General features: G+C 44.6%; 1 protein-coding gene across 1 annotated transcript in view; it reads right to left on the bottom strand.

Annotated features, from left to right (window-relative positions):
* TPCN1 (two pore segment channel 1) overlaps positions 1-25779 on the bottom strand; it is a 65241-nt gene that overhangs the window by 17371 nt on the left and 22091 nt on the right. The window contains exons 2-16 of the mRNA XM_090062424.1: positions 22695-22819; positions 19850-20026; positions 18361-18474; positions 16962-17092; positions 15324-15412; positions 13194-13228; positions 12463-12521; positions 11619-11718; positions 7581-7694; positions 6863-6987; positions 4269-4317; positions 4005-4068; positions 2576-2620; positions 920-976; positions 784-837 (exon numbers count right to left, since the gene is read on the bottom strand). Coding sequence (XP_089918550.1) covers positions 784-837; positions 920-976; positions 2576-2620; positions 4005-4068; positions 4269-4317; positions 6863-6987; positions 7581-7694; positions 11619-11718; positions 12463-12521; positions 13194-13228; positions 15324-15412; positions 16962-17092; positions 18361-18474; positions 19850-20026; positions 22695-22819 — 1338 coding nt within the window. The remainder of the gene's footprint in view (positions 1-783; positions 838-919; positions 977-2575; positions 2621-4004; positions 4069-4268; positions 4318-6862; positions 6988-7580; positions 7695-11618; positions 11719-12462; positions 12522-13193; positions 13229-15323; positions 15413-16961; positions 17093-18360; positions 18475-19849; positions 20027-22694; positions 22820-25779) is intronic.

Below are 25779 nucleotides of genomic sequence, written 5' to 3'. Positions count from 1 at the left end.
GGCTCCTTTCTCTGTTCTGCTGCAATGAAGCATATCCAGTAATATACAAATGAGTTCAGGGGGCCACAGAAACTCAAGTGGGAAATGACAACCTTTTGTAAAGCTCTGTGTGTGACAGCAGTTTTAGGATTGTATATTTCAGTGATCCAAAAACTTTTGCAACTACCCCAGGGCAGTGAGTCAGCATAGCAATACCTTAAATTAAATGACAGAAAGGCACTCTGCCTTCAACTCTTGTAAGAAGTATTGGGAACTGTAGCCAGATCTACCCACACAGTTAATGTAAGAGATTAGCAAAATGTTTATTGGGTTCTCTTTGAGTGTCACTTTTACCAACTCAGGGCTTTAGATTTAATTAATGGAATTATTCAAAGGCACCAGCAAAGAATAATCACCACCTACAGAGAGGGTGCACCCACTCAGATCAGCAATTAATTCCATAGCAGCATAATGCACTAGCACTAAGTTTAATTTGGGATGAAAAAGGAAAAGCGAGATGTGTATTTGAGTTTGGGGAAGGGGCAAGTTTGCAAAACTTAAAAAACAGAGCTGTATTTCTAGTTACATCTCACAGCAGAAGGGTTATAAGTTTTGCAAAAACTTTCCTCTTCACCACCAAAAAAATACCACCAGGTGGTAGACAAAGCCAAAAACTCCGTGAAAAATGGTTAAGGAAAATTAGACCTTCTAATCCCTTAAATGACTGAAATTAGAAGCAGAGAAACAAGTGTACCCTATGTTGTTATAGAAAAGTGAAATGCAGTTCCGGGTACAGCAACTTACTTGTGAGGAACACTATGTAACTCCATGGGACATCTCTGGGGAGGAAGTTCCCATCTGCAAGACACATCTTTTAGGAGGGTTGATCAAATTAATTAGAAATCGATGCAGGTCAAGAAAAGAGATAAATATTTCCTACCTTGTAGCATGAATGTCTCCACTAAAATCCAGATCCCATTCACTGCCACCACAGTATCTGGAAAAACAAAATGCCGCAGCAGTGTAAAAATTGCTAATAGGACATAAATTTTCTATATAGAGGGTACGTCTACACATTGCCGCATGGCAACATTGCTTAAAGCACAGGTGATTACTGTGCTGTGCGCATAGTGCACGGGTAGATTTTGCCACTATCTTGTTGTAGCGGCACACTATACCCAGGGAGTGCACTGCTACAGCGATGAAGCTGGCAAGCATGTGCAGACCCATGTGGTCACTATGTCACTGTAGCGCACTGTACAGCAACATAGGGCATTGCGTAGATGTGCCAAGAGTATGATCTAGAGTAGTGGTTTTCAAACTTCCTAAAGTCACAGAATCCTCTCATATCACTTCTTCTGTTATGGAATCCCTGACCCCTATCCTAAAGACTGACAATGAGCCAGGCAACCTGACCCAGCAATGGCAATGCACTGCCTCCCAGCCCACTCCACTGTTACCCTTGGTCTCCTTGAGGAACCCCAGATGACTTACCACAGAACCCCAGGTTGAACAACAGTTTGAAAGCCATTGATCTAGAGGTTAGGATATGGAATGAAGAGGGGTCAAAAGATCTGGGCTGTACTCCCAACTCAGCTAATAAACATCATTGAGTTCTATGCATAGAAGTTTTCTAGCCTGTAAAACATATGTAATACTTCATCTATTTCCATAAAATGCTTAGGGTTCTTTAGGAGAAAGAGTATTAGAGTTGCTGAATCTCAGTATTAGTATTAGAGTGTTAGAAAAAGTATTAGAGCTGCCAGTACAACATTCCCCCTGGTAAATTATCTCCTACTTCACCCTGATAATTCCTGTATATAATCTTCTTTCCACATCTGAAGGATTGCTTCAGACTATGTTGATATCTTGTCAGCAGTAGTATAGGGTGGATAGAATACCATCTCCAGCCTCTCCTAGACCTTTTTGTACCACATGTTACTAAGGGATCATACACAGAGAGTCCAAGATGTAGGCCTTCTCTCCATCCCTTCATTCTAGCAGCAGATTCAGCAAAAGTGGCATGTCTCTTACAGAAGAAAAGCAATTCAGAATGAAGAAAGATTAATGTAAACACCAGAACGAGGGGTGGAACATTCTATCCTCCACAGAAAAGCAGAGCAGCAGAATCAGTCTCTTGTGCAATGCAAGCTCACTAGCATTTTCCAAATGCAGTACAGCACTGGACTGCTGAGTGCCAAGTCACTCCCTTGCAGCAACATCCCTCAGCAACAGAATCCAAGCTGAAAGCCTGTAAACAAAAATGACTATGCACCTTCTCCACCAAAGCATTATTCACTAGTTGCCTTCCTTGGAAACTAGTCCCATAAGCAGACTAAGAAGTATTTCTTATGAGAATTCAGCCAGGGCAGGATTCAACACCTGATAATCAAAGCAGCTTTTGGGTTGGTTGCAAATTCATAACTGCAGTCCTCCCAGATGGCAAACAAACAGGAATGACTTGTTTTGTGGCTTCAATCAGAGACTGAGTACCATCGCACTTGGCACTGTACAAATGCATAACAAAGAGTCTCTGACCCAAAGAATGAAGAAAGCACAGCAGATGGAGTCAAAGGAATTGGACTTTCATACTCACACATGGCATACTGGAATGCTTGGGATTGCACCAGAATGTTAATGCCTGTATAAAGAAGGGAAACAAGTAGATTTTCTTCATAAAAACAGAAACATATCAAACGTGCCATCTCCTCCATGCCTAAGAGTATCCACTCCTTTAAATTTCTCCCTGGAAGCTAATTAAGCTTGTTTTCCATAATACTCCTTGGCATAGGAGCACAAAAGGCTCTAGTACCATTACCCACCTTTCACGTTTTGGGCCTCAATTTCAAATCTTGACCTGTAAAACTCATGTGACAGGGAACTGGCCATTCTTACCCTTCTGGTGTCCTGCCTTTGCCCACATCATTGAACTAGCACACAGTTCAAAACATATGGCTGTATGAGGAACTTAGACAGTAGCTGCCTAACCTACACCTGGTTCAATCCAGTGATTTGTGTTCCCCATTAACCTATGAAGTTTTAAAAGAAATCTACTTATTCAGTTTTTGGGGGTTTTTTTATTTACACACATACACTATATATATATATATGTGTGTGTGTGTGTGTGTGTGTGTGTGTGTGTGTGTGTGTGTGTGTGTGTGTGTGTGTGTGTGTGTGTGTGTGTGTGTGTGTGTAAGGCACAACTGGTCAGGTGTATGACAGTGGCATATGTAGGGGAAATTCCAAACAAAAATATTTTTGGGCTCTATTATAACTTCTCAGAGCAGGGATGTCAAACATATGACTCACAAGTCAGATCTAGCCTGTGGAGCCCCATAATCGGCTCCTGGTGCTGCATCAGACTACTGCTATGCGCAGTGCCCGGGATGTGCGCAGCTGGCAATACCTGCTCAGGCCTAGTCCTAGGCAGTCCCACCTGCAGTGCATGCTGCCTGCATTGGATCAGGCATGCGGGGGAGTCTGATTTAGCCCAGTGACCAGCCTTATGCCACTTATTTGGCCCGTGGGGCTAGATGAGCCTGACATCTCATCTTAGATCAGTTGTACATGCTCTGCAAACACTGTATTCACTCTGTGACTATAAAGACTGTTGGTTCCCCTGAGGCTACAAAATCTACCTTACAGATAGCTGCTGTTAAACATGAACCTCAGAGTGTCTGCAAGTCCCATCAATCAGGAAGCCTGAGCTGAACTCCTTGGCAAGCTGCGATACAAGATGACTCAAGCTTTGGGTGGGATCAAAACTTGGCAAATACTTTGTAGTAGACTATAAGACTTCCTTTAGTTTACAAGTTGTTTTTAGGTCAGTTCACCGAGAATATTTCTGGAACTCCGTTTCTAACAGGTCAGCATACTGTAGCCTTTGAGCACACTGGAAACTCATTACTCTGCCTGTCATGGCTACTTATCAGGAGCAGTTTGTCTGTTCCCTGTAGTAGCTTACAAAGAAAATGTTCTTTCAAAGGGCTTCCGTATGTATGCCACATTTAAAAATAGCAGGCTACCTTTAAAAATAAGGAAGGCTGTCCGTGGAAGGTCATCAAACCAGTGTTCACAATTTCGTTTTGCCTACAAGTGAAACAGACAGGATCAGCAGGTGTGCAGACAGAGCCCTCAATCTACAGAAATATTACATCCATAAGAAAACGGAGCAAGGGAAGGAGATATGTCCTTTACTGACATCTCTTCTCTCTCTTTCTACAGCATCTTTGTTTTCCTCCCAGCAGCCCTTTGGCTGCTTTCCATCTATCCCTCCATTTAACACTTACCTTCCATTTTAAGCCAACAACTTCATAGAAATTGTAAAAATCCTTTAGACTGCAAGAAAATGATAAAAAGATTAATCAGATCAAAAGTTCTGCGACTAGTTTTTGCAATCAAAGCAGTAACTGTTTACTATTTGCATACACTGACTGTATGCACATGGCACGTGATTGTGAGCATGGGAATGTTTTCAGCGACAGATTTTTTTCCAATGAAGCTCTTCTGAAATTTTAGCTTGTTACTGGCTCCCATGGCTGAAGATCAACATCCACCTCATCCATTGTTTGCATGAAGGTTTCCCAAGTGCAAGTACTCCTTATGAACTATTACAGCTACCACGTTTCTGCAACAGGCCTCAGAGAAACTGATGGTGAAACACTGGTCCCACTGACTTCTATAGAGGTTTGCCAAAGATCTCAGAAGGCCTTCCTTTCATAGAATAGAAATCATAGAACTTTAGGGTTGGAAGGGACCTCAGAAAATTATCTAGTCCAACTCCCTGCTCAAAGCAGGACCATCCCCAACTAGATCATCCCAGCCAAAGCTTTGTCTACCTGGGTTTTGAAAGCCTCCAAGGACAGAAAGTCCACCACCTCTCTGGGTAACGTATCTTGGTGCTTTACTACCCTCCTAGTGAGAAAATTCTTTCCAATATCTAATCTAAACCATCCTTGCTGCAACTTGAGACAGGTGCTCCTTGTCCTGTCATCTGTCACCACTAGGAACAGTCTAGCTCCATCCTCTTTCAAACCCCCATTCAGGTAGTTGAAGGCTGCTATCAAATCTCTCTCCTCAGTTGTCCCTCAGCCTCTCCTCAGCAGTCATGTGCCCCAGCCCCCTCGCCATTTTTGTTGCCCTCCACTAGACTCTCTCCAACTTGTCAACATCCTTTCTGTAGCGTGCGCGCGTGCGTGTGTGCGCGTGTTTGGAGGGGGGGGGGCAAAACTGAATATAGTACTCCAGATGTGGCCTCACCAGTGCTGAATAGAGGGGAATAATCACTTCCCTTGGCCTGCTAGCAACACAACTACAAATGCAGCCTAGTAGGACGTTAGCCTTCTTTACAACAAGGGCACACTGCTGGCTCATATTCAGCTTATCATCCACTGTAACCCCCAGGTCCTTTTCTGCAGAGCTGCTGCCCAGCAAGTCAGCCCCCAGCCCGTACTAGTGCATGGGATTGTTTCACCCCCAGCTGGAAGATCTTTGATACAAAGATTGTGCTTACTTGTATTCTTGCATGATACTGCAATGTAAATCAATAAATTAAAATATCACCAATATAAAGGGTCTGCATAAGCCTTACAACCAACTGACAGGGTGATCAATAACCTAATTATTATATTATAAAATGCCACTCAAGCCACAGGACTTAGGCCATCCAAGACAACCATCTTAACTTGTTATTTGTCAACTGCCTCCTCTCCTGCTTCATTTGTTTTTAAAATATTGTTTCAACTTTTGAATAAAAATAAAGCTGGAAGGGGGCCAGATTCTACTCTACCTATTAGGCACTTGAGTAGACTTGGAACAGTGCCCAACTGCAGTCTTACTGCACCCTGCTCAAGTCCCTGAAAAATCTATTAATGCATCATTTTTGGTAACAGACTCATCTAAGCCTTAAAACTATTTACAAAAAAGCACTGAGGAGGAGGACCACCCACGTTTGGTGTCAACAGTTTTTCAGGAACCCTAGCAGCCTGAAATAGGATCATACTTAAGCACAGGGAAGATCTGGCCCATAGGACTTTTTACTTATGAATGCATGTCATAAAAGGGACCATGTGAACAGTCTCCGGATTAGACTTAAAAGGACTTGGGTGCCTTAGAAGATGCAGACAGGCATCTAAACACCTTTAAGATGCGGACCCTTGGGACCCAACCCCTTTTACCAGACATCCAGACTCATTTCTTTCAGGAGCCTGGCTTCATGGAGAAATCAAATTCACCACACAAATGTCAACCTATGTTTTCACTTTCAGCTTGACACTGCCTCCCTGTTCCCCTTCAGGTTTTCTTGTTCCTATCATCCGAGTTCTTTCACCCCTTTATATTTTGCTTGGAGTTAACTGCAACCTGACAAGGATTCACCAGTAATTACACAAATATTAATGCAGAGCTCTATGATTTTTAGGGATTAAAGAGAGTTGAGCTTTAGTCAGTGAAACTCCAGCAGCTGATTATGTTTGCTAGGTGACTGGGAGCCTGAGGTTGCACTGCACATGCAAAAGCCCTCCACTCTTTGCAGGTTCCAAAGTCTAAGGCAGTTCCCAGTTTTCCCACTCCTCTATTCCAAGGGCCTCTGTTTTTCACCTCTGTTTAGTGGCCGCCACAAAAAAAGCACTATATATCTCTACAAAGACAGAAAGGAAAAATCACCCCTTTATGAGCAGAATGTAAAACAAAGCAAATCTCAGAACTCCTTTAAAGCACAGGTTCACCTCCAAACACCCCAAGATGTCAGAGGCTCCTCAACCCCAGGAGCTGCATTTAAGCCTTTGTTCTGGATGAATCTCCTTCAGGAAACCACACCAACCCCTCCAATGCATGGTTCCGGCACACAGTGCCAGGAATCCAGGACACAGCAGTATTTTCCTACCTGACTAAAGGTGTATTGCTTTGATTCAGTGCTCTGAAAGTGAGATAACGATCTCTGGCACACATCCGAGGCTTGTAAAATCGTAACAGCCCTTCCAAATGCGTGAATGAGATTCCAGATGGATTCTACAAAGAAAAGGTTGCCATAAGTGAATCAGGAAGGAGGAAGCTGAGGAGCACATAAGCTAGGGCGTGCAAGTATCACTTAGATTCATTTCTAGACAGGATTTAAGCATCAGGATAAGAAGTCACTATTACCACGGTTAGCAGGCACACTCAAGCTTTTATTTTAGTGTACTCAGATTAGCCCAGATCGGTAAATTCTCCTGGGATTAGGAACACTGGCCATCACAGGATCATTTTTTATCATGTTGTGTCCAGCCAAAAGTCCCAAGCACTATGTTTTTCATGGCTTGCTTTAGGAATTTTCTACAGTCTAATACAGGTACGTTTCCCACATTTAATCTTTTTACTCTTTGTTATCAGTGTCTTCACTGGGCTAAAAATCATTCTTTTTCCTTGCTGGTTACACCCTGCAAGATATCTGTATGCTTAACCCTCCCCTTCACTTGTCACTTAGCTCAAGTTTCTGATCACAGTAGGCTCTGTCATAAGCTCTTTTTAAACACTACAAATCCTCCAGTGCTTTTAAGGATGGTATCATCAACCTCTTTCCAGTGGTGTAGGATAGGTAATTCCTACAGAGAAAGACCCCATACCTGTTTGGTGAGCAGACGGTAAGCATACCGGATGGCTGTGCGTTTGTGCAGCAGCAGGGACTTGAACTTCTTCTTTTCAATATCACTGAATGTGTCGAACACGACAGCCAGAAGCTAGAGAGATGAGACAAGGTTTCATAGTTAGTAGGGTCAGAAGGGTCCTGAGCAGATCATCAAGTCTGATCCCCTTCCATGGCAGAAGAGTACCGGGGTCAAATGACCCCAGCAAGGTGTACATCTAGCCTTCTCTTAAAGACCCCCAGGGTAGGAGCCAGCACCACTTCTCTTGGAAGTTGGTTCCAGATCCTAGCCGCCCTGACCGTGAAGTAGCACCTCTTGATGTCTAATCTGAATTTACCCTCTGCCAGCTTGTGACTTATTTCTAGTCACTTCTGGCAGTGCTCGGGGGAAACAGGGACTCCCCCAGTGCCTGCTGGTCTCCTCTGACTAGTTTGTAACAGGCCACTAGATCCCACCCCCTCAGCCTTCTCTTGTGGAGGCTGGACAGGTTCAGGTCCCTTAACCTCTCCTCGTAAGGCCTGCCCTGCTGCCCCCTGATCATGCAAGTGGCCCTCCTCTGGACCCTCTCCATGTTGTCCACATCCCTCCTGAAGTGCTGCGCCCAGAACTGGATGCAGTACTCCAGCTGTGGCCTGACCAGTGCCACATGGGGGGGAGGATCACCTTCTAGGACCTGCCTGAGATGCATCTGTAGATGCATGACGAGGTGCGGTTTGCCTTCCTGACCTTCTGTCCTGGGGAAGGTCTTTGAAAAAGTTATCAAGAGCCACATTTATAAGAGCCCTGCAGGGGAAATGAGGTTGAGGGGTAACCAGCATGGGTTCGTGCAAGGCCGATCCTGCCCGACTAACCTGGTCTCTTTCTATGACCAGGTAACAAAGAGCTTAGATGGGAAGGAGGAAGTCGATGTCATCTTCTTGGACTTCCAGAAGGCCTTCAACACAGTGTCCTACCCAATTCTGGTGGGCAAGCTGAGGGACTGCAGCATTGACGAATGCACGGTCACATGGGTGGCAAACTGGCTCCAAGGGCGAACCCAGAAAGTGGTGGTGGACGGATCGATGTCAACCTGGGAGGGTGTGGGCAGCGGAGTCCCCTAAGGCTCGGTCATTAGCGACCTGGACGAGGGTGTGGAGTGCACCCTGTACAAGTTCGCTGATGACACCAAGCTGTGGGGTAAAGTGAATACACCGGCAGGCAGGGACCGCATCCAGGCAGACCTGGATAGGTTAGAGAAGTGGGCGGATCTGAACAGGATGCGGTTCAACAAGGACAAGTGCAGGATGCTGCACTTGGGGAGAGGAAACCAGCATTATGGTTAGAGGTTAGGGGCTGACCCTCTTGGCAGCACAGAGGCAGAGAGGGATCTTGGGGTCAGGATTGACTTCAGGATGAATATGAGTCGCCAATGTGATGAAGCAATAGGCAGAGCCAACTGCACCTGTCCTGCATCAACAGGGGCATCACTAACAGTGCCAGAGAGGTCTTGCTCCCCCTCTATGCGGCACTGGTCAGGCCACAGCTGTTGTACTATGTCCAGTTCTGGGTGCCGCACTTCAAGAAGGACGTGGAGAACCTGGAGAGGGCCCAGAGAAGGGCCAGTCATATGGTTGAGGGCCTCCATGGCCAGCCCTATGAGGAGAGGCTGAGGGACCTGAATCTATTCAATCTCCACCAGAGGAGACTGAGGGGGGATCTTGTGGCTTCCTACAACTTTATCAGGAGCCACCAGCAGGGATTCGGGGAAAGTCTGTTCACCAGGGACCCCCTTGGAGTCATCAGGAACAATGGCCACAAGCTGAGGGAGGATAGGTTTAAGTTAGATAGTGAAGTAGTTCTTCCTAATAAGGGTGGCCAGAGCCTGGAATAGGCTTCCCAGAGAGGTGGTGCTCTCATCTTCCCTGGAAATCTTCAAGAGGAGACTGGATAGGCACCTGGCTGAGGTCTTATGACCCCTGCCACCCCCAGTGCTCCTTCCTGCCCATGGACTAGATGATCTGCCTAGGTCCCTTCCCACCCATTGATTCTATGATGCTATGCATCCCCACACTGCCGGCCCATATTCATCTTGGCATCAATGACAACTCCAAGATCCTTTTCTGCCTCTGCACTGACAAGAAGGGAGTTCCCCAGCCTGTAGGTATGGTGCTAGTTCTTCCTCCACAGGTTCATCACCTTGCACTTGTCAGTGTTGAATCCCATCTTATTCTCGTCCACCCACCCCTGTAACCTGTCTAGGTCCGATTGAAGCCTATTCCTTCCTTCTAACGTGCCCACATCCCCCCACATCTTAGTGTCATCAGCAAATTTGAACAGGGTGCTACTTACCCCCTCATCCAAGTCGCTGATGAAGATGTTGAACAGTAAGGGCCCGAGCCCTACGGAACCCCACTGCCCACATCCCTCCAGGTCGAAAATGACCCGTCCACCACCACTCTCTGGGTGCGGACCTCCAGCCAGTTGATGACCCATTTGACTGTGTAGGTGTCGACACCACAGTACCCCAGTTTTTTTAATGAGAATGGGGTGAGAGATAATGTCGAAGGCCTTCCGAAGGTCCAGAAAGACTACGTCCACTGCTACCCCTGCATCTAAGAGGTAAGTCAAGCTTTGATCTTTATAACATGTCCTGCTAGGCATGCAGCAATAGACACCACAGAGACACACAGGCGCAAAAGCTGCTAGCAGAAGAAATTCTGCTGTGGCAGTGTGAGATCCAGGGGACTTGGGGATCTCTAAGCTAGCTGGACACCACAGAATTAATGGAACCAGAGTTACATTTTCCAATTGGTGCATAGGTAAAGCTACACAGCTCTTATAACTACTGAGTCATACAATGACTAACTCTACAAACCTGTGCATAATTTCAAATGACATGCGGAGTGCATGATCATTTCAAAGTAGCAGACTCAGGGGAGCAAGGTTTATTTTCTGCTTTTATACTTTCAATAGAAGCTGTCAAATAGGTCCCCAGACAAACCAAACCAAACCTCTACATAGGACTTTACATCAGGTGAGACTGGTTTAAGATATGAATGTCATCCGTACCCATCAGCAGACAAGGTTCTTTGGGTAAATGTGATATCTTGTATTAGATCAACTAAATAGTTGGAAAATGTTCTTTGCAAGCTTTCGGGTACATCTGCAAATTAACAGACTGATGGCATTCAAAGACTACAGAGTTACTGTTCCTATGTATTACAATTAATGTGTAGTACATAGGTATACAAGCACTCAGTAAAGAGGCCTAACAGTATAGTTGCTATACAGGGTTGCATACTAGGCCTGTGCGAAGCAGCAAGTATTCGATTCTGATGATTTTAGGGACAGTGATTTGAATTTGGCCAATTCGGATCTGGAGATTTAGCTGCCGAATCGGCTAGCGAAGCTTTGGACAGTCCTAACAGAGATATGTTCCCAGGTGTTGAGGAAGGGAGTGAGTGAGGCTGGGGCTAGGGAATGGCAACTTGATATCATCCCACACACAGATCCAAGGGTATGCGTCTCCAGGAACAGCCCAGCAGCCCTCCAGGGGATGTGGAGCAGCAAGAGGCATGGCACGCCCCACTCCCCTATACAAAAATTACAGAGATAATGCCAGAGCTGCTACACTTAAAATTTCATCAGCATTACTCAATTTAACCATTTCAACTTTAGAATTCTTTGCTAACTGTCCACCCATATTGACCAAGAATGCAAAATACTTGTACAACATGATACATTAAGATGAGGGAACCTAGTACTGCAGGCAGGTTATTAATAGGCAAGAGGTTGAAAAAAGGAAAGATACTGAAGGATATTGAGACAGTTTTTATGTATGATTACAAAAATAACTTCTTTATGACTGATAGTAATATTCACTTTGTCACAAGTATAACCTTTTTAAGCCCAGTAAGTCATTGTTAGCATGAATGAGTCCAACAAGTACCCTGCTATGAAAACAATGCAAAAAGTGAAGAATCCCACAGCAAGATTAAACTAGAGAAAAGGAGGTTGAGGGTTTTGGAAGATACTTACCAAATTCATTATGAAATAATGCTCAATGGAGAGATACACTATGAAGAAGACACAGGACCAGGGATTTCGGGCATAAGATGGCATCATCACATCAGGGAAACTGTCCCCAAAAGACATAAGACAATGCATCATCACGTAAAATATTTGTATTCATGCAGCTTTTCCACGTCATTAGATGGCTGCACTATGTACACAGAGACTCTGTTTAGATATAGACAACCCAATATCCTAAAAATTTTCTGCGGGATGCAGTCAGTGGCTTACCAAATATGCAGATTATAGACCTATATACTAACTGTACCTAAAAACTAACAGGCAGCAAAGATTTGCAACATATCTACTGCTTATTTAAAACAATAAGTGTTCAGGACTGCAGTTCTACAGAGCCCTTACTACAAAACTATGGAGGCTTGTATCATTATTAAACATCAGAACCCCCTTGGAAGATAGGCATCAGCTCACAAGTATCATTATCCTCATTTTCTAGATGGGAAAAGTTAGGCACAGGAATACGAAGCAACTTCCCCACAGCTGCACAGTATTATAGGAGCAGACCAAGGGGAAAAACTACAATTTTCTTCTTAGAACTATGCTTCAACAACAAGGTCATCCTTAAAAATTGGCTTCACTGGGCTTAAGGGTGAAAAATAGCAGTTCCTCAGAGATAAGGAGTGGGGAAAAGTGCGTAGTAGTGTCTTTAAATACAGGTTTCTCTCACAATAGCTTATTCTGTGCTGAGAAAAGACAGGATGCCACAGCTACAGACACAGAAATATTTTTTCTGCTGTGCAAAACTCATTTGGGGAGCAAAGTAAAGTCCCATTAAAAGCAGGCATACACTTACTTTGAAGTGGTCAGAAGGACAAAAAGATTCACAAGGCTGTTCTCTAAGGTACTGAAATACTGAAAGAGAATAAATTCACAACTAAATGCAGGCCAGTCGCATATTGGCATCAAGAAAGCTACACTTCCACAGTGAATCAACTTCCCTTCTAAGACTCACTGGATCTCTCTGACAGTGCTCTTGATGCGCAATTGCTGATTTTTTTTAAAGCCAAATGTAGTGAAATTCTATGTGAAGGATTAAACAATTAAATTCTGCCTGCACATTTTTATAGATTACTCAATTTCCTTACCATCCTGCTATCAGACTTGCTGAGTAGGAACTTATAACTGCAAGATTTTTAAGGGGAGTTTTCCAAGACTATTTGTTCACCTATATCTTTTGCTGCAATTCCAACCATCTGCCTCCCACAAGACAGCCAGAAGCCATGGTTTGCTTTGAACTGTAAAATACCAAGGGAGGAGAGAGCGATAAATGTAGCACCCCTTTGGAATTTCCTGACTGTTTTATTTACTGTTTCCCATGAGGTTTTACCCTTAGCTAACTGTGTAAAAAACCTGTAAGTCTAACCCCTTTTTTATTGCTAAAGTCAAGTAAGATCTGCCCTCCCAGAAAACATGATTCAGGAGCCAAAGTATACCTACATCCTAAAACAGACTGTTTGGATTTGTTCTTTAAAACTGATCAAATGGAATTTAAAATCTAAGACTGACAAATCTCTTGTTACTTACAGGATCCGAGTGGTTAGGAGAAAACAAATAAAAACCTAGAGAAAAATAGGAAGAGGAAAGGAGGGAGGGAAAATAAAAATGTCATTTAATTCCAAGCAACAAAAAAAGGGCATCCTCTAACTTCAAGCCACCTAGTTAAATGACAGTGCTTTTATTTCATATTTATATGCAGCATGTCAGGTGTACACCAGCTTTGATGTTATGCAAGTCTGATTCTTTATCACCTTGACATCTTGTAAAACCTATGCTAAATGCAGAGGATCAGATATTACTGCCAGTGTGAACAACAGGACTTTACTCAAATTATAAGGCCTGAAGTCACTGACACTGATGAATCTTGTAAAGAGAACCTTCAGAAGAGGAAAGTGGAAGTGAAGAAGTTCATTGGGGAAAAACTAAAAGACACCCTATACCAGGGGTGAACAATTATTTGGGCCCACGGGTGAGCTGTCACTGGCTGAGTCAGCTCCTCTCCCCCAACTGCTCACCAAAACTCCCTATGTGGAATGGGGCAGTGGTGTTCAGGAGCAGGATAGGCAGGAGACTGCAGGATCATGGGGTTGGATCACAGGGTGATGATAGCAAAGGGCTGGAGCCAGGGCAGACCCATGATCTTCTGCCCATGCCCCTGCAAGGGGCACCAGTTCCACAGGCAGGGGCATGCAGGGAGCAGATCACAGCTCTGCCCCAGGCCCTGGCCCCGCACTATCACTACCTCAAGATGCCTCTCAGGCCTGGACGCAGCTCCCCTGCAGCTCCATCCTTTTCACTCAGCCACATGTCCTGCCTACATGGGTCTCAGCTAGTCTCCGTGGAGACTCCAGGATTGTAGGGCGGTGACAGTGTTGGGCAGAGGCAGAGCCACGATCTGCTCCCTGCACATCCCTACCTACAGAACTGGGGCTTGCCACAGCCCTGGCCCCAGGCTGTCGCTGCCCAGCAATCATGGGGTGTCTTCACAGAGACCAGCCGAGAGCTGCACAGGCATGGCCTAGGGCCAGATGGATGGGGCTATGGGCAGGGGAGGAACTGCATCCAGGACCAGGATCCTGGGGTGGTGACACTGCAAGGTCAGGCCAAGACAAAGCGGCAATCCACTCCCTGCATGTCCACGCCCACAGAGCCCATGACTGTTGCAGCAGTGTGCAGGCAGCAGATCGTGGCTGTGCCCCAGGCCCCTCCTCCCTCCTCCTGTCTTGCTCCTGGACACCACTCCCCATGGCACCATCCCAGCCACCTGGCTGAGTGTCTTGCCTGCATGGGTCCCACCAGGGCAGATGGGCCAGGGCACTTGGGCAGTAGGGCCAGGTCCAGAGGCTGTGGCACCTGGAAGAAGCCACCACCACTGTCAGGGCTGCCAAGAAACAGTCCAATTGCTGTGCTGCCCCAGCTGCAGCCTGACTGCATGCCCAGTGGTGGCAGGACTGGCTGCATGCGATGTGGGGCTGGGCTGTGTCGCCCCCCCAAATGCCTGGGCACAGGGGGACTGAGGGACCTGCTGCAGGACAGAGAAAATCCCTTGGTGGCAGATCCAGTCCATGGGCCATATTTTGCACAGCCCTGCTCTATGCTCTTCTCTCCAACTTCACACATATCCCACAAGACCCCAGCTCAGAACAGAACAAGATTTGGCTCTGCAGGTTTTCTTCTTCTTGGATTATATTCCACCCCCTTTTTTCATTTTCATTTTTCTTTTCATCAGACAACGCATTCCATTTTTATTAGATTCATTCTCTCTTCCCTTTTGTGAGTCTCTACTTCCTTCTCATCTTCCTTTTCCCCCTGTTCTCCATCCCCAAAGCAGCAAAACAAGCATTAACTGCCTGCCCTTATCCCTGAAGATCTTCCATTTTCACAGCCATTCCCAGATGATGGTATGAAGAGTCAAGAAGCCTAACCATCTTTTGTCATTCTACCAGGTCCCTTGTTTTGACTGAAAACTTGGCATGCCAAATGCTTGGACAGACTGCCTGACCATAGACAGTGGCTGTTCTGCTAACAAGGCACTGACCATCTGAAATGCCACAAGTTTCCTTCCACCTTGTCATGCCAAATTCTTTTGTCGCGCACTAACTGTTGAAAATTACTGTAAGAAGGTGTTTAGCTTAATCCAACATGAAAGCAACTTACCCAAGATGCCAAAGATCACCATGAAGAAAAGCAAAAGGGCAAGGATGTCGATGAAAGGAGGGAGAGACTGAAAGATCTGTCGTAGATTCCTGAAAAGGAGGAAACATTTAATCCATGTGTCAACAGTGAACTACTGTATGCATGCAAGTGTCTGCATATATGCAGTAGAAAATGTATGGGGATCAATTCTGCATGGGCAGGGATATATACAGATGCTCCAGAACACTGTCTTCTCACCATCTCTGCTACTATGAGATGTACGTGCTCAGGGTTGGGCTGGACTGACCCCTCCAAAGCGTCTATCCCCAAAACTCTTCCAGCATGTTTGCATATCCCTAGAATCCATATATATCCTATCCAAGTTATGTTAGCTTCAAGAAGTGAGTATGTCAAACTCATTCCCAAGACCTGGCTCTCCCATGCAGCAGCACAATGTTATGTGGCTCCATAACATTAATTTTCCAAGACATTTCTTTTCTCTGAAGTTAGCTTTCCGGTACTGCAAATAAAACTATTTCCATTATGTTACTTTCTTTGGTAGCCTTTAGGCTCTCTAGTCACTTCTTATATAATCTCCCTAAATGAGCACAACATACAAGTTTTAGAGTACACAACATTCTCTATCACAGATGCAGTTCCCAGATCACTTCTCTGCAGTGCTACTAGTCCAAGGAATCCCCACAGTAAATATGAAATGCATAGGGACCACCTGGATTGACAATATTCACAGAAGCTGAGAATTTGGTTGGTCTCTGTGAAAAAGCCTGGTCCATACAAAAAGGAGTGAAATCGTTAAGCAAGCAGGAAAAAAAGGGAGGTGCAAAACAGAAAATGGCAGGAAGCCCTAGCATCCTGAAGTATGGGGGAGCAAATTAGAGGCTGAGCCCCCAACATAAGCTCAGTCCAGGCACCAGTCATGAGGCTTGCAAAAAAGCCCAACTTCCGCGTTTCTTCCTGCTTTTCTGCATTGCACTGCATTGCAAATGCCCAGCCCAATGCTGCCTGACTACCCACCCACTGGGGGACCCATGTGTTTTAACAGCACTGTGCGAGGAGCTGCCTCCGTTCCTGGTGTGTGGTCAAGCCCATGGAAGCCATTAACTGCATACTAGACTGCTTACTAACACACTAATGGCTTCTATGGGCTTAAACCCCTAATCAACCCTATGGAAGCCATTAATTGACGCATTATTAAGCAGTCTAGGATGCAGTTAATAGCTTCCATGGGCTTGATCAACCCTACTGAAGCCATTAATCCCATCCTAGACTGCTTAATAATGAGTCAATTAATGGCTTCCATGGGCTTAATTAGGAGATTAAGTCCATGGAAGCCATTAATTGATGCATTAGCAAGCCCCAGTTTGAGGCCGTCCATCTCCTGGGAGGGGTGGGACTTCTGGAGCCCCTCAGCCAATCAGAGGCATGGGGGGCACCATGCTCTGCCACAAAAATGGCACTGGGCACCATGCTTGGGCTGCAAAGTCAGATGGCAGCTGCCCTGATTTCTGTAGGTCCCTACAAACACATCTGTGAAAAAGAGAGTTCTTTTTACAGGCTGCGTGTAAAAGCAAAGCTTTAGCTGGATTTCTGTTTCATGTAGAACTAAGGACATAGCCAAGTAGGCAGGCAGCCAGGCACCTTCTAACTGCTCCACAGTAATGGCAATCCACTAAGAAGATGCACCGCAACGCTCTTGTTACTCGGATGTGTGAAGTCTGACGTACTAAGACCACTATGGCCTCTATAAACTGCACAAATAGGACAAAAGTCTGCAAGAGAGAATCAGAGGAGAAAACAACTATTATTACAAAGCAAAAAAACAAAACAAAAACCACAGTCACCCTTCCCCACTGCCAAGATAAGGGTCTTCTGCATGTTGGCTAGACTGTGCATTTAGCAACCAAAACAGAAAAATACAAAAGAGGAGTAATATCCAGGCCCAAATATAAAAAGTATGTCCCATATCATTCCCCTCTTATCTCCTGACAGCTGGACAACACAGCCACATTCACAGGGTCCTAAACATGCTTCCACAAGTCAGCACATTGCACTGCGGGATCCCAACCTCTTCCAGAATTTTGAAGTAGTGTTAACAAGAGAAAGATACTTTAAGGGTTTAATTCTAAGTGGGAAAGACCCCACAATTCTGTGATAGGAAACAGTTCATATACCATATTTACTTGACTAAGATGACCCTGATTTTAAGACAAACCCCAACTATTAGGATTCAATATATGGAAAATGTATATTTTTAAAATAATTTGAGGTATAGAATCTAATCACAAGATAGATGTTTGTCTTGAATTCATCTCCCTCCCACTGCTAAGCAAGGAAAATAGTGGCTGGGGGGGGAAGAAAGGGGGGAATGCAAGGGACCAAAACCACAGTTTTTGAAATAAACATACTTGTAACTTGCATATATGCAAACTACTATGTGTACTTACAGACTTAGTTCATCCAGAATTGATGCATTTCACTTTTTTGCAAACTGCCTTAAGTTTTAATAAAAGTTTTCCATAAAAAACACATCTGAGCAGCATATTTCTACCTACTTATACATAGTACAAACTATGCATATTAGTCCAAAACCTTAAAAAGGCTCCTGATTTATCATATAGTTCATTGGGCTGGGCTGGGCTCCAGCAAAGTTCACGGCACTTCTAGCCATAGTGACCCCACAGCCCAGCACTGCTCAGTACATACGTGTGCTCCAGATACCCTCCCACAAAGGATCCATGTGCTAATTAGCACCCCCATTCATGACTGGAACCAGGTGTTCTTGTCAGGAGTCCTGGGACCCTTCAAAAATGTATATGCAGATGAGGCATGGGGCTGCCCGATGTGACTAGGCCACAGAAAGCAGGGCCACACCAGTCACATGGAACAGGCTGAGAGAGGGAGCAACAGAGCCTTTCATCATACTACTATGTGGTTGGGATACAAAACTGACGCTATTTAACAGCCCAATACGTTATCAGCAACCAAAGAACCACACTGAGAAAGAGCACTGAACAGGGACAAGAGATAGGGAACTTACCTTTACCATGGTCCTTTTGTGTCTGATGTAGGTGTTGAAGCCTAACCATCTCATCTTCACAGACAGTTCAAAGACCACCACTACTAATGCAAACAGCTCCAGGGTTGCATGGACCTGTAAATCAGACAACCACTACATTTGACCCTATTTTCTACTAGTAACAACCACTTCACAAGCCTCAGTTTTGTTTTCAAGAAGCTTGTGACTTGGACAACAAGCCACAGCATTGTAGAGGTCAGGGTTTTGTTTGGTTTTTTATAGCATGGCAGGAAATCCTGAATGTTCACTAAATTTATGCAGTTTTTTTCAGTATACCATCCCCTAAGATTTAAACATTGGCAGCATAACATTTTTGGTACAACACCAATATCTTTAAAATGTCTGGCACCCCTTTTTAACAGCTTCTAATTAAAAAGCACTCTCACAATTTATTCCTAATCCTGACAAATCATTTTTAGAAATTCATTTTGAACTGTTTGAGTGCAGCAAATATTTTCTGCCAAATTACTTCAGTTTTTTTAAAAATCTCTCTCTCAGAAATAGCCTGTTTTGAAAAATTCTTAAACAGTACAAGAGGAAGACCCAAAGACAGAGGATATTTTTCAAAGATGCAGACATGTTTTGTTTTGAAAATACAATTATGGATAATTGATAAAAATCCTGGATGACTAAAAATAGAATCTTTAGCATAAATGGCAATAATAATTAGCTCTTAGATAGTGGACACAAGTACACAAGGACCAGATTTCCTGTGTGCAGGTACAATCCTTCACAAATTGAAGTAGACAAGCATCCATCTATATACATAATTAGGTAAAGACATAAATTCTGCAGTCTGCACCCATAATTTGTTTGTAGATGTGAACCCAAGCAAGGAAAGGTGAACCTTCGAAAACTTATGACTTATGTGTGCAAAGTATTTTAAAAGCCATTAATGAATTGTCAACACTGAGGGGCAAGGTAAATATACCCACTATAAAGAAGGAATCTACAATATCACAATCTAATGACTTGCTGAAGGCCATGGTAAGAATCAGTGTCTGAAATGAGACTGGTGCTACACTCCCCTCAATGCATCACAGAAGGAGGATTTAAACCATTTGTATTTTAAAGGGTTGCTAATGACTCTCTACCCAAATATACCATGGGCAGTATGACTAGAGAGATGGAACCTTTCTAAAACATCCCGCAAGTAAAAGTTCCCTTGACAATTTGATGGTATCTGAACAGTTCACAATGTTTATTCAGGATAGACAATGATCAACCACACTTTCTTCCTATAAAGGATTTTAAATAAAATTCTTAAATCAAAAAGATATGCCAACAAACAAGATGGAAAACAATTCTGTTGTGCAGGCACATATTTGCTGCAGAAGAAATATTGCTGCTGCTCCCCCTCAACTCCCAAAACAAAGCAGTTACTCCTTCTGGCACTGCTTTCTTCTTCTATGTCCAGCCACCCAGTTCATTCTGCCCTTGAAGTACGTACATAGATGCCAAGGCGGAGCATAGGGACGGCAGGGGCCTCGCACAGAGACAGCAGGAGGAGAAGCAGTGCTGTGGTCAGTTCCATTAGGTAGAAAAGGTGATTGTGTGCAAAGAGGTAGGCAGCCAGCGCTTTGGCATTTTCGGGGTGGGTGGAGAATTTATCATTGTCTTCCCCTTCCTATTAAGAAAAACAGCAGCATTAGTTATGTTTTGCACTAAAATAGTCCTGTCCATCTAAAGAGCATTAAGCATTTTAGGAGTGTTAAGTAACACCTGCAGTAGCTCTGTGATGCAAGTTGTATTATCCCATTTTACAGAGAGGTAAGCCTGATCCTTTATTTATTTGGGGCGGGGGGGAAGGGTGGAAGAAGTTAGGTGTCACTTGGAGAAGTCAGAGCCAGGACCAGAATTCACAGGCTTTGACTTCCAGGGGCATGCTAATTAGGAGGTGACATTGTGTATATGCTTGTAAACACCAGGCATGCACCTTATATGCACAATAAGTACACTTCAGTAGTATACTACACATCTGTGGTATGCCTGCTTTGAAAGCCAGCAGCCTGCAAATGAAGAACTGTATTGACGTAATTTTGGAAGACAGGCAAAAACTCAGTGAATAGAAGCCCTCTGGGATGGGGTTTTTTGTTTGTTTGTTTGTTTGTTTGTAACTACTTGCACATCTTCCCAGATGAAACTGCTCACTTCTCTGGGGCAAAACTTGAAAGAACGCTGACAAGTTCAGGGCCAACTGGTTAACAGTTGTGGCTTTTGAAGGCCAAGATAAATGCTGGGCCTGGCAAAAATCACTGTGGAGGAGCCATTATTTGGTAGAACACAAATATATTATGTCCAATTCATTCATAATAATTATGTAAGAAGTGGAATCCATGAAAAATTGAAAAGATCTATGCACTGATCTGTCATTCCAGCTTGCTTAGGCCTTTTAATTTACATCGAAAAAGTCAGTTACTACATTCCAGTTATTGGCTTGCAACTGATTAACTGCAGCGGCTTCATCATTTATGTAACCTCTAGGAATAAGATTATTCAGATTCCACACTGAGCTCCCTTCCCTCCCCTTGACTCTGACAGTTAAATATCTGATTCTTCCCTAACATGGCTTTTCCAAGAAACCAACTGCTCTGGTTGTCATAGGATTTTAAGATACTGAAGAGGGGTGGGTAAGTACTCATGGTCAGAAGGAGATAGTGAAGACAGTGAGAGAGGGTGGGGAAAAACCAATTACACTGCTTTAAGGAAGACTTGCCACCCATCAGGAAGCGTCACTTTTTCTGCTGCAACCATTTCTTCCGTCTACTCCTACCTTACAGTATGTAAAGCTAATTTATACCCTGTGGCATTCAAGGGGTAAACTACTGCAGTTTGGCTTTCACTTAATGCAAGATAGGGAAGACAGAAAAAATGCTTCAAAATGGGAGAACTGTTTCGTCCAGGGTGCTCAACCTCCAGCCTGAGGGCCAAATACAGCCCAGAGCCTTGGAATCTGCCCTACGGGGCTTCCCACAAGTTAGGAAATTTGGTGGAGGGGAAGCAGTGGCAGTTAACACTGCCATCCCTCTCCATTGCCAAAAAATCCCAAATCCAGCATAGCGGGTTGGAGCCAGGCTGCAACCCTCCTCTGCTAACTAAGTCAGGGCCAAGCCAAGCCCCCTTTCCCTGTACAACTGGATCAGGGTTGAGCTGCCCCCTTCAAAGACCTGCTATTGGATCTAATGATCTGATCTCACTTAACCACCTCGTGAGGAAATATAGTCAATTCCAAATAGCAAGAGTGACCTCGTGTTCTGTTCAGCTGTCTAACCAGTTTTGTAGCAAAAAAGAATGGTTAGGCCAGTGATCCAGATTGTAAACAAAACAAAGCAGTGAGCCCCATACAAATGATTGCTCGCTTAAAGATGGACCCAACTTCACACCAGTACGGAACTCTCTTACTCATGTTTCAGAAAACAAATTTGTAGCAGGAAAAGCAGCCCAAATTCTGCCTGTTGGTAACTAATCAATCCAAAACACTGTTGGACAGCTAAGCCCTCTTGTTCAGATAGCACAGCCGTGCCTGAAGGTGCTGTTAAACTTAAAATACCTCTCAAATTGTTTAGTCATGTCTCTTCCACTTCAACGACAGCATCAATAAAGCCACTGCTGTTGCCTTGATCAATAACATGCATATCTGAAGAACTAAACCTACTATATGCATTGCAATGAGACACTGTATTAACTCACTGTACAATCACAGCAACTTTCCAAGTTAAAAATGAGTTCACATTAAAAAACTTAGGAGTGTCCCAAGTAGCACTTTTGGCTTGGTATTGTCATCACTTTATTGATGAAGACTTATTGCACAAATTAAGTACTGAGGTCCAAGCCAGGTAAGCAGAAATGCTGTAAGCAGCAAAATGTTTAGCCTGTTGGGACAAGGAACAGGAAGCAAGGAGCACTTTGAATCACTCATTAGTGACTGAATGATGGACTGCACATCCACCTTCTCTTCACTGGAGGGAAAACTGCTGCACTGGAAAGTCTTTTCAAGGGGTGGAAAGAAATAGAAGAGATACAAAATAGTCAGGGACCCAAGAGATGCTTTTCACAGAAACAATTATATTTCAGCTACTACCTATATCTATGTCTCAGTTTCCTGTTCTGACTGTAAGGAGACAGTCCCTGGCAAAGAATCAAGATTCTAAAATTGCAATGGCACTGATATAGTTTTCTGTATTTAATAATCATCATGACTCAAAAGTTCATTTCACCAAATTATATACCAGCAGGCTACTCTCCTCCTCAAACATGGGGCAGATGCTTACATTGCAACACTAAGCAGGGCTCACCTGGAGGTAGATTGCTGCCTCTTGGTAGTTCATTTCCCAGTTGTGCCTGGCAGAACTTTGCCGAGAGCAGCAGTCCCCTGCTGCTGGGCTGGACACATCATTAACAATATCATAGTTGCCTCCATCTGTGTTGGTAGGACAGGGTGAGAGAGAGAGAGGAAAAGAGGGTCAATTTACAGCTGAGCAAGGCAAGTTTATTCAGGAAGAATGTACCAGCCGTTGGTCTGAAATACAAGCAGATCAGGTAGCGAGTGGACAGTCAAGAGACACTGGAGCAGAAATTGACAATTTATACAAAGTCAAATCAACACTTCACGTATAGCAGCTTTCAAAAGGAAGACCGTTACTAAGACCAGCTCCACCGTGCTCTGCGCACCTTATAACAGAACAAGTTATTCTGTTTTGGTAGAATCCAATTTTTATATGGTAAGGGTATCACCTGGAAAATGATACCAGGAGACACCACGCATACCTGAGATGGTGATAAGCGACTTGTATTATATGAGACAGATGCACACAGAAAAAAAATCTTTCAAAATACCTTTCTGTCAAAATGATCTAAATAGAACCACATTTCATTCTAGCTTTTAGGACTCAAGTTTTAATCCTACATGTATGTTACATCTCTGCAAAACAAAACCCTCTACTATTGGGGGGGGGGCAGCAAAATGCATCCTATGGGCCAGATTAGGACCATCAGGCGATTTCATCTGGCCCGTGGGCAGGTGCCTATCAATCACTGCATCTGGCCTGCCCCTGTTATGCTCACATGGGGCTGAGCCCTGCTCACTCCCATGGGGGCAGCATGTACTGTACTCCCACACTCGCCCATGGGACAGCTCTGACCCCAGCCCCACAGGTAGGGAAGTGGTGGCGGCAGACAGGAGGGAAGTGGTGGTGGCTGGCCAGCAGGCAGGAGAACAGGGGAGTGACAGGGGAAGAGCGGCAAGTGGGAGAAGTGGTGGCAGGAGCAGCAGCGGGGGGGAGGGGAGGGGAGTGGTGGTGTGTGGGAGTGAAACAGCAACTGGGCAGGAGCGTGGGGCCGTGCTGGTGCCATGGAGACAGTGCTGGCGAGGACCCAGGGTGGGGCAGCAGGAGCACGGACCCCAGACCACCAGGGGTGCAGGGTCTGTCCGCCTGGCTTCATCATGCAGGGCTCACATGTAGTTCCCAGGTTCTGTCTGAGCCACGCACCTCTGGGGGGAGCCCCACACGATGGAGCCGGTGGCCCAGCCCCACTCACTGCCACACACAGGTCATGGGAAATGGTGGGGAGCTCTGCAACTTGGAGCTGGACCGGCACTGCCCCTCTCCCTGCGAGCCCCATGACCTGCACCTCCAGCTTCATCATGTAGGGCTCCCCACAGCAACACAGGGCTCAGGCAGAGAGTCTACTAGGTCACAGCCTAACATTGTTACAAGTCCCATTTGGAAACAAACACACGCCATAGTAAAAGTCCTTTCCCTGAAGAGATTATAGTCTAAAATGACAAAAACAGAGGGCGGGAGAAAGAAAGGACTGTTATTCACAGAAGTGTAGGGCTGGAAGGGACCTCATGAGATCACTGGGTCCAGCCCCCCTGTTCTGGGCAGGAAAGACTGCTGAGGTCAAATAATGGTTGCAATCTCCCTCCACAATCACTTGCACTTGTTGCACTTCCACTTCCTCACCCTTGAGCAAAATCGTGACTCCAGTCACTTTGTTTACCTCTGACCCTGCCCACCTTCATTATACAGAGGGAGTATTCAGGCATAAAGGCCCAGATCAAAAAAGTTGCTTGGGTACCTACCTCCCATAGAAAGAAAGTTCGAATTTTTCCAAAAACGACAACTAGATGTAGACATCTATTTTTGTAGGTGCTCCATCAACACAGACAAACTCTTTTAAAGACTAGATGCTAAAAACAGAAACACTCGAAACATACCAGGCTTTTCTTCAAAAAGCAGAAAGTCTTAAAAGAATTGCCCTAGGTCATACAGAAAGCCTCTGGCCAGCAATTCTCAATGAAGGTGCTGCAAGATTCTGTGCAATATTAGCACTGTTAGATGTACAAACACCTACATGCAACTCACAAGATAAACCCCGAGTTTTCAAACAGGAATCTATAATATCCAAACCATTCTGACCTGTTGTGGGCTTTCTAAGTTCTTCACAGCAGGACTGCTCTGTTTTGTTTTGTTTTTTCAGCATCAAAAAAACAAATGAAAGCAAAGAGCTGGCATTTTCCAAGGGTGCCTTTAGTCTAATGAAATTGATAACTACTGCGTTAGCAGAACAAGAACAATCTCAGAGGACCAGAGTGTCAGTCTTAACCACATAACCATTGTTTTTCCCGGATAGTTTCCTGAGAGAGGTATGATAAAGGCCAGCCTGGAAGGAAATGGATTTCCAACATAAATAAGCTTTGTGCCATTATTTGAAAGTTGTTATGCAGAACTTCTTAATCTGCATGTTCTGAGAACTTATTTGGGGCAAGAGGAAGCTGTAATCGTGCTTTCATTTCCTCTCCAATACTTTCACAGTCTGCAAGTATACCACTACCAGAAGGTGAACTCCATCTCACTGCTACTCCAGACTGGATACAGACATTTTTCCTATTGTACATCACAGCCTGCTCGCAATGAAACTAGACACTGTTACATTAATATCCCTGTGTACATATATGTGTTCTAGCTGTGTTGCTCCTGCTAGCGAAGGTATGGTGGTGTGAGAGACCCTCAAATATGCCAGTGAACATGACCTTTGGTTTGGCCTCTGATCAGTGAGATAAAGCAAACAGGCAAAGAAGGAACCTATCTTGGAAGGGCTTGAAGGTCAGTCTCTTCAAACAGTCCCAAGACAATCCTTCCTTGTTACTCCACAGCCACAAACATCTTGCTTATTTTAGAGGTTCAGAGGAATTTTGGAGTAGCTGGAACACAGACACGGGCTGTGCGAAGCTTCAGTTGCCGATTCAATTTGGAGGAGATTCAGTTCAATTCAGTGGCCGAAACTCCAAAATCAGGGGACAAATTAAAAGGTCTGAATTGATTCAAAGCTCTCCAAATCAATTTGAAAGAGATTCGGAGAGCTTTGGTGATTCAG

The sequence above is a fragment of the Crocodylus siamensis genome, chromosome 9, assembly GCF_052110815.1.
Source record: "Crocodylus siamensis isolate JL-2025a chromosome 9, ASM5211081v1, whole genome shotgun sequence".
Taxonomy (NCBI): Eukaryota; Metazoa; Chordata; order Crocodylia; family Crocodylidae; genus Crocodylus; species Crocodylus siamensis.
Note: the sequence above shows the minus strand (reverse complement) of the source record. Positions and strands in the feature narration are given on the sequence as shown.